Source organism: Protopterus annectens, chromosome 4.part0 (genome assembly GCF_019279795.1).
Source record: "Protopterus annectens isolate FY-2018-M chromosome 4.part0, PAN1.0, whole genome shotgun sequence".
In the NCBI taxonomy this organism is placed as follows: Eukaryota; Metazoa; Chordata; order Ceratodontiformes; family Protopteridae; genus Protopterus; species Protopterus annectens.
Window position 1 is genome coordinate 936,007,803 of NC_056733.1, and position 13,957 is coordinate 936,021,759.

The 13,957-nt window shown below is 40.5% G+C and overlaps 2 protein-coding genes across 3 annotated transcripts in view; both read left to right on the plus strand.

The window, feature by feature from the left end:
• DENR (density regulated re-initiation and release factor) overlaps positions 1-9,975 on the plus strand; it is a 486,191-nt gene extending 476,216 nt beyond the window's left edge. For both annotated transcript variants that reach the window (XM_044068910.1, XM_044068911.1), the window contains exons 7-8: positions 6,552-6,691; positions 9,678-9,975. In XM_044068910.1, the coding sequence (XP_043924845.1) occupies positions 6,552-6,691; positions 9,678-9,722 (185 nt within the window). In that variant the 3' untranslated portion in view covers positions 9,723-9,975. The remainder of the gene's footprint in view (positions 1-6,551; positions 6,692-9,677) is intronic.
• The window catches only part of CCDC62 (coiled-coil domain containing 62), a 1,334,937-nt gene that overhangs the window by 654,517 nt on the left and 666,463 nt on the right, over positions 1-13,957 (plus strand). The window lies entirely within an intron of this gene.

Sequence of the window (13,957 nt, forward strand, 5' to 3'; positions counted from 1 at the left end):
ACCAGGTATCAGCTGTTAAAAGGCAGGGATTACCTGTTTCATATCTCCAGATCTGTGGACATCACTATAAATCTGGCAAAATCAAAATCCATCTCCTGTACAGAATTTGGAATTCATAGGCTCTTTTTTGAATACCACAAACCAGATAGCATCTTTGTTTGTTCACCGCTTCACATTGGTAAATCAAGTGTGTGACTCGCAGTCACTTCTGTCCTCTTCAACAAAGATTAAGCCTACTGGCTGGTGAGTCTGTCAGCAGCCATAATACTAGTACCTCTAACAAGATTTTTTTTATGTAAATCCTCCAGTTGACTTTGGCTGTCAAGTGGTCTGTCTTTACCAGCCTCTATCTATTCCTATCAAACCAGTTCCAATTCTCAAATGTCATTTTTGCTGCTAGATCCAGTCGGATGACCTATTCCTATGCAGGCTATCCACCCATCACCGTCCACAGTCGACCCACCACTGTCCACAGCGATCACGGATGCTTTCTATCTGGAGGGCGGGAGGCTTTCCAAGTGGAAAACTGGATAAGGAGAAAGTTGCAGTTGTTTATCAGGTGCCAGAATCTGCCATATCACCCATGCACTCGTCTGTCAACAACAGGTACTGCTATGACTCTGTCATAGTCCATGTTGATGTGAATGGCTTGAGACATACCTCCCTGGACTGTATGAAGAGAGACATGATTGAGCTTGCTGAATGTGTCCCAGGTAAGTATGTTCCTAGCCTTGAGCAGCATTCTACCGTCGCCCAGAATGATGCCTTAATTGATGCCTTAATCCAAACAGCAAATGATTGACTTTAACAATTGACTTAGGTTCTGGTGTCATTCCAAGGGGATCCAGTACCTGACAGGCTGGAAAGACATGATCACCAGACCACAATGCTTTGCCAGCGATAGCTTGCATCTGTCTCCTTTGGGCTTCAGGCTTCTGGCAAAGACTCTTGCCTCCCCCGTAGTGTCTTTTTTAGGCAATGACATGAGATCGGAACTACCAACATGAAAATGTCATCAAAACGTAAATTAAAGATCATGGTGCTAAATGCTAGGAGTCTGAATATGAAACTGTACTCATTGCAAGCATTCTTAACCCTGGAAGATGCTGACATTTGTGCAGTCACAGAAATTTGGTACAAAGCTGCGGAGAGCACCCCAGCCTTACCAGGTTACTCAGTCTGTCATACATTCAGACCCCAAAGTGTGGATATTAAAGCCAAAGGAGGTGGAGTTTCAATATATATTAAAGATGCACACCTCCAGGCTGGTCAAACAGTATGAAGCACAGGAGGCACTTCAGGTGAATTTAACCATTGACAAGACCCCTATTCAGATGACAGCTAGTTACAGGCCCTCAACTTTGACTCAAGATGCCCACTTCACCTGTCTGGACCTCTTCGAGTCTATCAAGATTCAACCCTTTAGCCTGATCCTCAGCGACTTTAACTATCCAACCATAGATTGGAAAAACTACTCATGACAAAAACACAAATGCCCAGAGATTCCTTGCTTTCGTCAGTGCATATACCTTGGGACCAGCTGGTCAGCACCCTCACAAGAGGTGATAATATCTTAGAATTGGTATTTAACCACTGCAACATTCCTATAGTGTCATCCTCCCTGGTAAGATCCGACCACAAAGCAGTCACTATCAAAGTCACGGTTTCCCCTGACCCTGCTCCAGCTAGAGTCAAACAAAAAAATTTCTCCAAAGCTGATTACAATTTCCTTAGGGAAGTTATAAACAGTTTCACAAGCCCCCACTCTCTCCATAGGAACTGGCGCATACGTCCAAACCTACACCAAAGTACTGTACCAGCATTTATATAGCTGCATGAAATCAGGAATACCTGACAGGTTTACTCTTCTTGAGGAAGATGATTTTTCCTGTCTGGTGGACATTTGCAATAAATAAACTCTATAATAAATGGAAAAAATTGCTGTCCAAGATCAAGAAGGAGCAGGTGCCCAGTTGGAAGCAATGTCTCCTTAGCCTGAACAAGCAAATAAGAGCACTAGTGTAATCCTTCTAAGCAAATTAAGAGTCCAAACTGGCCAACTCTACTAGAGACCATCATAAGGCCTTCTTCACATATGTCCGCAACCTCAAAGGAAGCACTAGATCTGCTCAGAACTGGTGCTCTAGGTCACCACATACACAAATGCCGTAGATATAGCCAGCCTGCTGGCAAACAGGTTCAATGAAAACTTCACCCCTCTGTCCCCCATCAGCAAATCAGGACATCCCCAGCACCTGCCCCCCTCCCCATATCTCTAGGGAGCAAGTCATCACTGTTCTGTCAAAGGCAAAAAATACAGCCTCCATGTGACCCAATAACATCACAGGCTGCATCCTACATGAACTCTGGCAGGAACTTGCAGCACCATTAGGCACCCTATTCAACCAAAGCCTGAGTACTGGCTTCATCCCAGCCTAGTGGAGGCAGCCACTATCATCCCTTTGCACAAAGATGGAGCGTCCACAGATCCAGGAAATTATAGACCCATCAGCCTAACCAGCCTAATCTGCATGCCGTGGAAATGATTATCATGGATCTCATTAACAAGGGCATTGGCACCCTCCAAACACTTGATCCCACACAGTTTGGTTTAGTCAAGGGGAGGTCATGCCTGTTAAATTTGATTGACTTCTTTGAGACAATCACAAAAGCCATGGGCAAGGGGAAGATGGTGCACGTCACTCACTTTGACCTGACCAAAGCCTTCAATACTGTTCCCCACTCGGATATAATAAACTCTCTCAACTAGGCATCAATCCATATATTACCAGATGGGTAGCAAACTAGCTCACTGATGGAACCCACCTAGTCAAAATAGAGGAAGCCACCTCAAGCAGTAGACCCTTAACGAGCAGTGTACCCCAGGCATCGGTCTTGGGGTCTCTTGTTTGGGATATACTTTCCTAAGGTGCAGGCCAGAACCAGTAGGCTGTGGCTGACCAAGTTTGCAGACAACTGTAAGCTGGGCGCTGTCATCAATTCCCCTAGTGATGTGAACATCCTCAAAGAGGGTCTCACTCAAACAAGTGACTGGTGCCAGAAACATGGCTTCAAACTGAATGCCAAAAAATGCATCATTCCCCCCCCCCCCCTTTGGGGAAAGTGTTGTGACATCCCCACAAATTATCACATTCATAACAAGATCCTAAGCACGCAATCAGTTGTGTGCGACTTGGGCACCTAGGTTGATAGCGAACTGACTTTTGGCTGCCGTATTGCCTCCATTTTGTGGAAAGCTTTCTACATAGCCAACCTCATTAGTGAGGGTATCTCATCCAGAGACGAGGAGGTCATAACAACCCTGTAGACTTCCCTTATAAAACCCATTACTGAGTACAATGTCCCTTTCAGCATGTACCGTGCAACACACATGCAACAGCTGGAGAGACCACAGAGGTTCCTCACCAGAAGAATGCAGGGCCTCTGTGGTCTCTCCAGCTGCTGCATGTGCTTTGTGAGGTACATGTAGCAGCTGGAGAGACCACAGAGGTTCCTCGCCAAGAGAATGCAGGGCCTCAAACATCTACTCTACACAGGATAAAAGCTCTGCCCTTCTACTCAGTCTTGTACATACTCATCAGAGGTGACCTCTGTCTGGCATACAAAGCAATCTCAGACATGTCCTTGATGGGACTGCTGCATATCCAAATGTCAAGCTCTACTTGAGTAACCTGCATGCATGACCTCAACCTGGTCTGTGACAGCAATAGGACTTTTTGTCAGGACAGATTTGGGTCCCAGAGTCTCCCCCTTTTATGGAATGGACTCCCTCTCCACGTCAAGCAGAATACCTCATTAACCCTTTTTAAGGGCAACCTGGATAATTGGATGGGGAACAGAAAATACACCCCTTGGATTCTACCTGTATCCCTGCTGTACAGGGGCATCGGGTGCTGACTTGTGTGAACATGGGCTAAATTCTTGGTTAAGCTTGAAAGGGCCTCTGAGCCAATAGCCTAGTAAGTTCCTATAATCCTGTGAAGATGGTCTAAGCACGTGGTGGTCTCTGGAAACCAGGTTGCATACCAATGTCCTAGAGATGAGACCTGTCCTACTAATGTTGCAAGCCTTTCAGGATGATGATCTCCTGGGAGCTATTGCAATGCAAACCAACAGCATGTCAGCTTTAGTACATCAACAAACGCCGAGGAACCTGTTGTTACCCCTTGTGCACAGAGGCCATGAGGGTTGTGCATCTGGCGATATCTTCAGACCTCTTTCTAATTGCAACACACATACTGTAGAAATCCAGTGCACTGGCGGATAGACTCATTAGGTCAAGTTTGACTCCTCAGTGGTCTCTCAGTCAGTTGCGAACTTTTTTTAGCCAGTGTGGCTAATCTTGCTTTGACCTCTTTGCTCTAATCCCTGCCCCCTTAAGGAGGAATTTCTGAAGAATGCTTGGCTTCCTGATTGACCACCGGTTTCTGTATACTTATCCACCCTGCACCCTTAATCTCAAAGTTTGTAGAAAGAGCCAGCAGGTTGAAGAAGTCGGTCTTGTTCATTCTTCCTTTTTTCTTTTTTGGTCTTGTCAAGTGTGGTTCCTCTCGCTCTCTCTTGGGTTTCATGTAAAATATCCCCTGCGCATCTTTGAGCCCAATTGGGATTTTTCTGCCTCATCCTTCAGACACCTAGCATCCTAATCTCTGTGCCCTTAAACTGATCGTATGGTTTCTCTATTCCCAGTGATTGCAAGATGTTACAGGCTTGCTTCCCTTTTTAGTAAAATTAGCCATCGGGTTCAGGACCTCTATTATAGCACTGCTGTCACAACATAATAAGGTACACTTCTCTCTCTCGGTTTCTCTCTCTCTCTCTGTTTCTCTACTTTCTGGCCTTATGAGAAGTCTGTAACAAAATAATTGCAGTATTATATTTGTATGCATCTGGAGTTCTTCTCTGTGGAACTCAATTGAAAACTGGTTCTGTTGACCAAGTCGAACCATCCTGGTAATCTGAGGTGAAATAAATAGTTGATTACCCATATGGACTGCTATTTTGAAATTGAACCCTTAACTACTCTTCCTTTCCCTTTCTTGCCTCCCCTTTGAAGTATAGTTTTCATCTGCTATTAAGTTCTCCGTAACTGTGTGGATTTGTGTTTTTCACTAGGAAATCAATTCCTGTCCTTTACTGCTCCCAGATGATGTAAAGTTTTCCTCTGAAGGAAGCTTGCCACATAGATCCTCCTTAAAAGATCCTGTTTTGTCCTTCAGATCTAATGGTTATTCTTCAGAAATTGACACAAGTCCTTGAACCGATGAATAATGGTAATATGAATTTTCCTTCATGAAAAACATTTTTTCTTGGTCACGTTACATTGGCAAAATGAATTTTCAGAACTTCGGGCCCTGTTGCCAAGCCTCTTTATTTTTGTTTCATAGAATAGGGTGTCCCTTTGGACCAGTCCCTCTCTTTATAACCAAATAGTCACAGAAACCAATGTTAATCATGGTTTCAAAATTGTCGTTCATCATTCACAATTTAATTGTTTATTTTTGGGGGGGGCACCAAACAGTACAGAAAATTGGACCAGCTGTTTATCTCCCTTTCCTTCTAACCGCTTGGGTTAAACAGTCTTGTATGTTATCCTAGCCAAATAGATTACTTCTCATTTTTTGCTGATTTATTCCCAAAATGGTTTAGAATAGTCTTATTATCCTAGAGCTATTCTACCAAGTATATGACTACCTTATCAACCTTTCTGTCACTTGTTTTTGCAATTCATAACCTTGTGAAGCAGTACAAACTGGGCATGGTCTCCAGAAACAGACCCTCCATGGTTTGATGGTGCTCTGCCATAACCTTCCTTGAGGGTCTCCAAAAATTATGTAGCTGGGGGACTCTACCCATCAGCGAGGAAGAAAAGAAAAGGACAGCATCATATTTAGGAGTTATGTACTTACCATAAATTGGTATATGTGTTGTCTTTCATTCTTCCTCACCTTATCTCCCAACTATCTACCGGCCTTATATTTTCTAGAAGGATATTGGCCATTATGGGAACTTTGAGTTCCAAGTTTTCAGTCACAATTCTTTACCTGTCCTGTTTCTGTAAATCAGTAGACATATGCAACAAACTCGATCTGAAGGGTTAGAGGTTGTATGGTGCATTGTGGGAAGAGGGAGGGGTATGAAGATTAGGGTTTAAAGTCTGGAAAATGTGGAAGAGTCTGATCCGTAACCCATCAGTGAGGAGTTCCTAACTTTCAGACGTGGCACATGCTAACTGATTCCAAAGATGCAGCCGGAGAAAAACTTAACTTTTAGTCAAGGGACTTTCTGCTGCTAGAAAATGTGGCAGAGACTGACAATGGGTGCACATAAACTGCTTCCAGAGCCATTTGGAAGTCTGCTGTTACTGTGAGTACTCCACGCTACTTTTTGGACTGCTTCAGCTGGTGTTAGAGGTTTTGTATACATAACCTGGTGCAAAGACATGCTCCTTGTGCAATTTTTTTAGTTAAGTCAGCACCTTGTAGAAGAACATATTTCTTCATAATTAATACATTTTATTTTTGTTTTAGAAATTGACCTGAAAGAAGCACAAAGGTTCTTTGCCCAGAAGTTTTCTTGTGGAGCATCCGTTACAGCAGAGGATGAAATAATTATTCAAGGAGATTTTACAGATGATATCACTGAAGTCATTCAGGAGAAGTGGCCAGAGGTACGAAATGTATTTATATATATATGTACAGTGTCTTGGAGCTGTATGTTATGGCTTCACAGTAATAATATGCATCTGTCTTCAAGTAAAGTGAAACATTATATTGAGCTTACTGCTTGCTGTGATGGATTTGAAGTCTTTTTAAGACACTGTCTTGCTGGCTGGATTCTGCTAAAATTTAAAGTCTGGTTATATTTGTATTCACAATCTGTTGCATACAGAAACTTGCAGAATATACACTGAGCGAATATACTTTGCAGCATCAACTTTAGAACAGAGCAATACAACATTTACCTATAAATTCAGTAAAAATGCGAAGCTGAAAAATATCAAGTTAGCAGTTTGCGTCAGCATCTGCAACAATTAGTACTGTTTCTACAGGGTGAGCAATTCTCCAAAATAGAATACCAAGAGGACTAAAATTGTATACAAGAGCTGTATGAATCCAGTTATGTTAGGGGTATGGTAGGGACACATTTGTCCTGAGGTTATATCTCTCACATCATCTGTACTATATGAGAAGTAAAGTTGGAACAGTACTTTAAGCTGCAACGTTAGTCCATTTGGTTTATTATAAAAAGTTATTTGTTACTGTTCTAAAGTTGATGCTGCAAAGTATATTCTCTCATTGGTGTATATTCTGCAAGTTTCTGTATGCAACAGACTGTGAATACAAATATAACCAGACTTTAAATTTTTACTTATCTATTTTTATTTAATTTTTATACACTAGAACAGTTTTGTTTACCTTTTGACTATGCTAAGAATGGCAGTCATATGCTCTACTTTACTGTAGTACTGATAAATGTCTTGCTTTAACTGAATGAATGTAAAACATTTGAGAATGATTTGCTCTTACCATCCTACCATGTATGCTTAACCATTTTCAAAACATAAACATATTATAAAATATATTTATTTTGCACAGATTAACTGTGTATGCAGGAAGTTCCCAGTCTGTCAGTTCAGCTAATTTATTTTTTTATCCTGCAACTGCTGTTGAATTTCCTGTAATGTTGCACGTTTTTTCTGACATTCTTTAGTAAGCTGTTCTGCTGAATTTGAAACTCCTGTGTACTTTTGAAAAGATGTATGTATAGTATTTTAGTCCTCTTGGTATTCTATTTTGGAGAACTTTCTGAACTCATTGTGTCTGTCTTTTAGAAGTTTACTACATTTCTTTGTAACAAAATGTACTAGGGGTTCTATCAGTAACTGATTTGACTCACATGTGGTGACAGGACATAACTGTTCAACATCTGAATATAATGGAAACACTTTACCCTTAGTTATTTTTTTATCATGGACAGATCTGTTTTTACAGTCTTTTTCTTTAGCAATATGATGCAATACTTGTTTATGGCATAATACACAAAATGCAGTTTTTGTTGAAGCACACAATAATCATTTGTCATATTTCACATGGTTTTCTTTGAGATAACAGTCAAATATTGTAATACATTTGCATAATGCCTTATCAACCTGTCCTAATAAGGTTTTACATTTACTAATGTGCTGTGTATACCAACATTGCAATTTGCTAAAGTTTGGTTTACTCCTGCATGAATCATAAATAATATGCAAACTGTCTAAGAATATGCAAACTGTCTAAGAATATACAAACTGTCTAACATCATCCACACTAAATACGTGACACAGAAAAAAGTCTTACCAGTTAGCAAGAAAACAGGTGATCAGGCTGTTGCTGATGGCTAGAAATTTTTCAGTCACTTGAGAAGCTGGTGAAGCACAACAGGCAGCGGACTGCTGTACAAGTGGATATCCACCTTTTCTTGGAGAATTTATGGCACTGCGACTTTCTTGAACTAGTCTCACTCCGGATTTTAGACGTCTAAAAAACTTTACTACTGCAAGCTGCATAAACTGGAATACTTATGTTTAGGATTTACACATACGTACAAATGTGAGTTACTGCAATTTAACTGAAGTGACCCTCTGCAGGGCCTTACCATCACTCCTCCTGTGTTTGAATTGCAGATTTTAGGTTCAAATGCAGGCTAGCTTGCCATTGAAAAATTATATGGAGCTTACTGCTTGCTGTGATGGATTTGAAGTCTTTTTAAGAGACACAGTCTTGCTGGCTGGATTCTGCTAAAATTTAAAGTCTGGTTATATTTGTATTCACAGTCTGTTGCATACAGAAACTTGCAGAATATACACTGATGAGAGAATATACTTTGCAGCATCAACTTTAGAACAGTAACAAATAACTTTTTATAATAAACCAAACGGACTAACGTTGCAGCTTAAAGTACTGTTCCAACTTTACTTCTCGTATAGTACAGATGATGTGAGAGATATAACATTTACCTCAGGACAAATGTGTCCCTACCATACCCCTAACACAACTGGATTCATACAGCTCTTGTATACAATTTTAGTCCTCTTGGTATTCTATTTTGGAGAATTGCTCATCCTGTAGAAACAGTGCTAATTGTTGCAGATGCTGACGCAAACTGCTGACTTAATGATATAATTTTTCAGCTTCTTTGTTTAACATTGTCTTGAAACATTTTTGCTGAATTTTATGAGACCAGCTTTTCTGACCGTGTGAACATCCTGTATTATGTTTGGATCTTTGTATAAGAACATCTGTTGTTGTGCCAATGCTGATAAACATGTCCTGTTTTCCATGCAGAAAAACATATTTTTGAGGAAACACATTGCCACTTTGTCATTGTCCATTCTTTAAAAGCAGATTTTTGCATTTTTCCTCTTGCATACATCCTGTTTAAGTCTGTAAGGGAAAAATGTCCATTCAGCAGATTCCTTATTTTCCAAGCCATGGTCATTTAATATGGTTGCTGATCACATATTACTAATGTTTCTGCATTTAAGCAAGCTTTTTCTTTCAGCATATTTACAGCATAATTAATTTCAGCCTTATATTCATAATATCTAACATAAAGCATGAGCTATATTGTGTGTATATCATTGTCATTCTGTTTTTCATGTGCATTTGCAGGTGGATGATGACAGCATTGAAGACCTTGGAGAAGTAAAGAAGTGATCAGTTCAATACAATGGACTATAACATAAAACCAAATTTAGCATAGGCATCCAGTGCAGAAAAACACAACTTCTGAAAACATTTTATTTACGTTATCGAACTGTGGAGTACCCCTTACTTTGGTATTTTTCTGTAAAAGGCTGCTTATTGTTTTGTTTTTTTTTGCCAAATTTACATTAAAACTGTACTGCATTGTGACATTGCTGCACTAAAGAGGTCTTTAGATGAGTAAAGCACTGATTTTGGTCTCGTAGTACGTACTGCTCATTTACCTTTTTCGCCAGAGGTGTTATAATCATAATCGTCGTTTCCTATTTTAGAAAGATGGCATATGTGTATTGTCATGAAAGTAGTAGTTTGAAAAACTCAGTTGCAGACAACATTCACAGATTAATTCATCGCAGTCAATTGCATTCAATGCAGTTCATGAAAAGCACAGCAGTTGGAACATGAAGGAAGGGGAACGCCGTTGTTCCAGGTCTACCACGTCTCAGGAACTGAGAATGGCAACTCATTGCGTCATAGCACAGACTCACAGGATACTGAGCAAACCATGTAGTCTGACTCTGAATGATGAGATCGTTCAGTACAATGTCTGTGAAACATTTTCATTCAGCTTCAATTTAATGGTCAAAATCTGTTCAAATTCTTGTTTATTGGTAATTTATTTCCACAATGAGTTTGCGTTGCCACATATTTGTGTTTTCAGTAAAGACTTATGCAGCAGTATCTATAACCTTTGGATTTCTCTTCACTTATATAATTTTTTTTTGCAGCCAGATAAAAACATTCAGACCACCCCACACCCCCTCCCCCCACTTTTATGAGAGTACCGCTGGTCTCCTGCTGCTGATACCGCTGGTCTCCTGCTGCTGCTGATGCCGTTCTTGCTTCAGTTGTCATGCACTTGATGGTCACATTATTCCTAAACTTCATAACTGCTTCTTACTTGGCTGCATTTTCCATTCACAAATAGTTTGTTGGTTTTTTGGCAGTCCAAAGAGTAATACTGTTAAAAGTTTGCACTTTTATTTTCTTAAGTGTAAAAAAGTAGCTTACATTGCTTTCTGCTGATGTCTAGAGATGCGTAGCTTCTAAGGATTCCTTTAGAATGCTTCTTTGAAATAGAGAATTGTGTAATACCAATAATTGTGAAAAACTGTAAACAAAAAAACTATAAAGGTAAGGGGCTTAAAGCTTTACAGACTTTCTTCTGCACAATGATGGACTAAAATGGACTTTAAATATGGAGAGCTGTCAGGTATAGGTAGAGAAGTTAAGAAAATGTCTGAGACTGTTGCTTGTACAAATGACTGAGACTGCTGCTTGTACAAATGTCTGAGACTGCTGCTTGTACAAATGTCTGAGACTGCTGCTTGTACAAATGTCTGAGACTGCTGCTTGTACAAATGTCTGAGACTGCTGCTTGTACAAATGTCTGAGACTGCTGCTTGTACAAATGTCTGAGACTGCTGCTTGTACAAATGTCTGAGACTGCTGCTTGTACAAATGTCTGAGACTGCTGCTTGTACAAATGTCTGAGACTGCTGCTTGTACAAATGTCTGAGACTGCTGCTTGTACAAATGTCTGAGACTGCTGCTTGTACAAATGTCTGAGACTGCTGCTTGTACATACAAATGTCTGAGACTGCTGCTTGTACAAATGTCTGAGACTGCTGCTTGTACAAATGTCTGAGACTGCTGCTTGTACAATGGTTGAATAACCTGGAGACAAAAAAGACAAGATTCTGGGATCCATTGATAAAGCAGCTTTGAAGAATCTCACAGCAGCGAAAATGGACCCTGCAAGGAGAACAATCATTTGGATACCTGAACATCTTGTACCAGTTTAGGAAACTGTTCCCTTTAAACTGACAAATGTGTGGAGAGCAAAGAATCCCTGGAAAAGTAGACTTGTGTATTAAATCCTAAAGAATGTAAAATAATTGCTGAGCAGTTGCCTTTACCTTTCTTATCAAGTCCTTTAGCAGTTCATGAAAAGACAGGTACTGGTGTATGCCTTGGCACAGTTATAGATTGTGACTTTGCCAAGGAATGTATTTGGTAAGTGCAGGAGACTGGAGTGTCTGCAGAGCATGTACAGTTCTTGAGACCCCCCCCCCATGACTAAAATGATTACCTGGGTCTCTAAACCCATCTGTAAATAGATAAGAAATATTCAGAATGGAGAAGGTTTTGCTTTGCAGCAGCAGACAAGTCTGTTGACCCAGAATGTTGCCCTTTAAACTACTTGTATATGATTGTTCTGCCATAAGCATTGTGAGGAATTCTGGGCCCAACTTGTTTGTTCTTTCTGGAGCACATACTATGGCACTAGTGTTCCTTCTATTTTCAGCAATTGGCCAAGTAACAGATGTTTAATTGGTTGAGCAGTTCCTTAGCATTAATATACAGCTCAAACGAGTTTGTCAGCAGAGGAATAATGGCCTACTCATTTGTTACAATGTTATTAGGGACTCGGGATGTAAAGAGGTCATTAAGAGACCTACTTCACTTCAACCTTAATATATACAGACTGTATCACCAAAGAGAGAGTCAAGGTGACTACTAAATGGACTTTAAATCGTAAAAACTCTTGCTAGCCATGGGAAGGTACACCAAGCCTCTTCTCCACAGTAAATACAATCTACACTCAAACATGTAGACTTCATCACTAGACCTGTCACGTCTACCCATTTTACACATTACCCACCTTGACTTCTCACTACACTCAGCATGAATACACTGTACTGTTCCTCGTCCTTTTGCTCCCAAGTAACCAGTTTAATACCTTTTACAAAGCTGTCTCTAGCACTTGTCGCAACTACCTCAATCCCTCTCTGCTCCTTCCAACAAATGTATAACTACCACCCACTCCACCCTACTTTTTCTGTACCATTCCCCAGTGTCCACCAAATCCTCCCATCAAACTGCCCCCTCGACAACTCTCCACCAGTCTCATCTTCTGATCCCACATACACTAGTACCTTCCCTACAAATACCACTAAATCTCCCAGAAAAACTGTACAAGTTTATTTTCATCATTTTGATGTTATACCCTCAAAGTACTGTTGAACTCGGCCCTGGCTCCATTCCCCTCACCTGTTTCCTAATAAATGCACAAAGCCTATTAAATAAAAATGAGCCAAGTTACTGCCCTCAGTTACACTACATAACTCTGACCTGTTGGCCATTACAAAAAAAAACATCCTAGTCACTGCCACTTCTCATTCAGCTGGTACTTAGATGCTAGACCCAGACCTAGAAATGGAGGAGGAATAGTCCTACTTTATAAACCCATCAAAATGTCTTAGCTTGACCAAGCCGACCTTCTTTTCTGACTGTCTTTATAACTGGCTACTTGTCAGAATGCTCGGTAACAAAGCTCTCAACCAGGCAGTGGCCTACCTCTCACCCCTGCTACGTTTGGAAAATTCAAAACTCTTACACAATATCATGACCAAAATAAGCACATTAGTAATCTCTTAGTGTTTGGTGACTTTAACCTTGGAGTGCTCACCTCAATCCATAATGATGATGTAGACATAATGGCTACAGTCTAAAACAATTAGAGGAACAACCCCAGTCACCCAAACCTTAAAACAAACCACTCATTAATAGATGTACAACCCCTCTGTAGTCCCAGATATCTCAGTTACTCCGTACCATTAGGCAACCAATGCCCTGTGAGCTTTCAGCTACTTTCCCACCCCGGAAAAATCCTACCTCAATTTATCTCTCTGAGATGAAAATCTGACAAAAAAAGTTTGACTCCAATTTCAAAAAAGCCATGGACTAGTCAAATATCCTAAATGCTAGCAAAGCCAGCCTTGCAGCAGAAGTCTTCGGTATTACCCTCTAAAGTGCTCAAGGCTTTTGCTTTCCATTTCACCCCGAATTAAAATCACTAATAAACTCCAACAAAACTTGGTATAATTGAAGAAGTACCTCCTATCCAGAAACTGGAAAACACTTTACCCAGTTAAGAAACCTTAACAAGCAATCTATTAGACTCAGTAAAACCCTATCGATGACAGTGCAACAAAACTCACAAGTTAATACCCCTAAATAGTTCTGGAAAGAAGTCAACCAACTAAGTGGAAGAAACAGCCCTTCATCCAGTCACAGAATTTTAAGCACTTTCTCTCCATCTGATAGTTTATTGTATTTTATTTTGACTTTAACTGGGGTAGAGTACTGACCCCACTGGACCGATTTCAGCCTCAGCTTGCGGA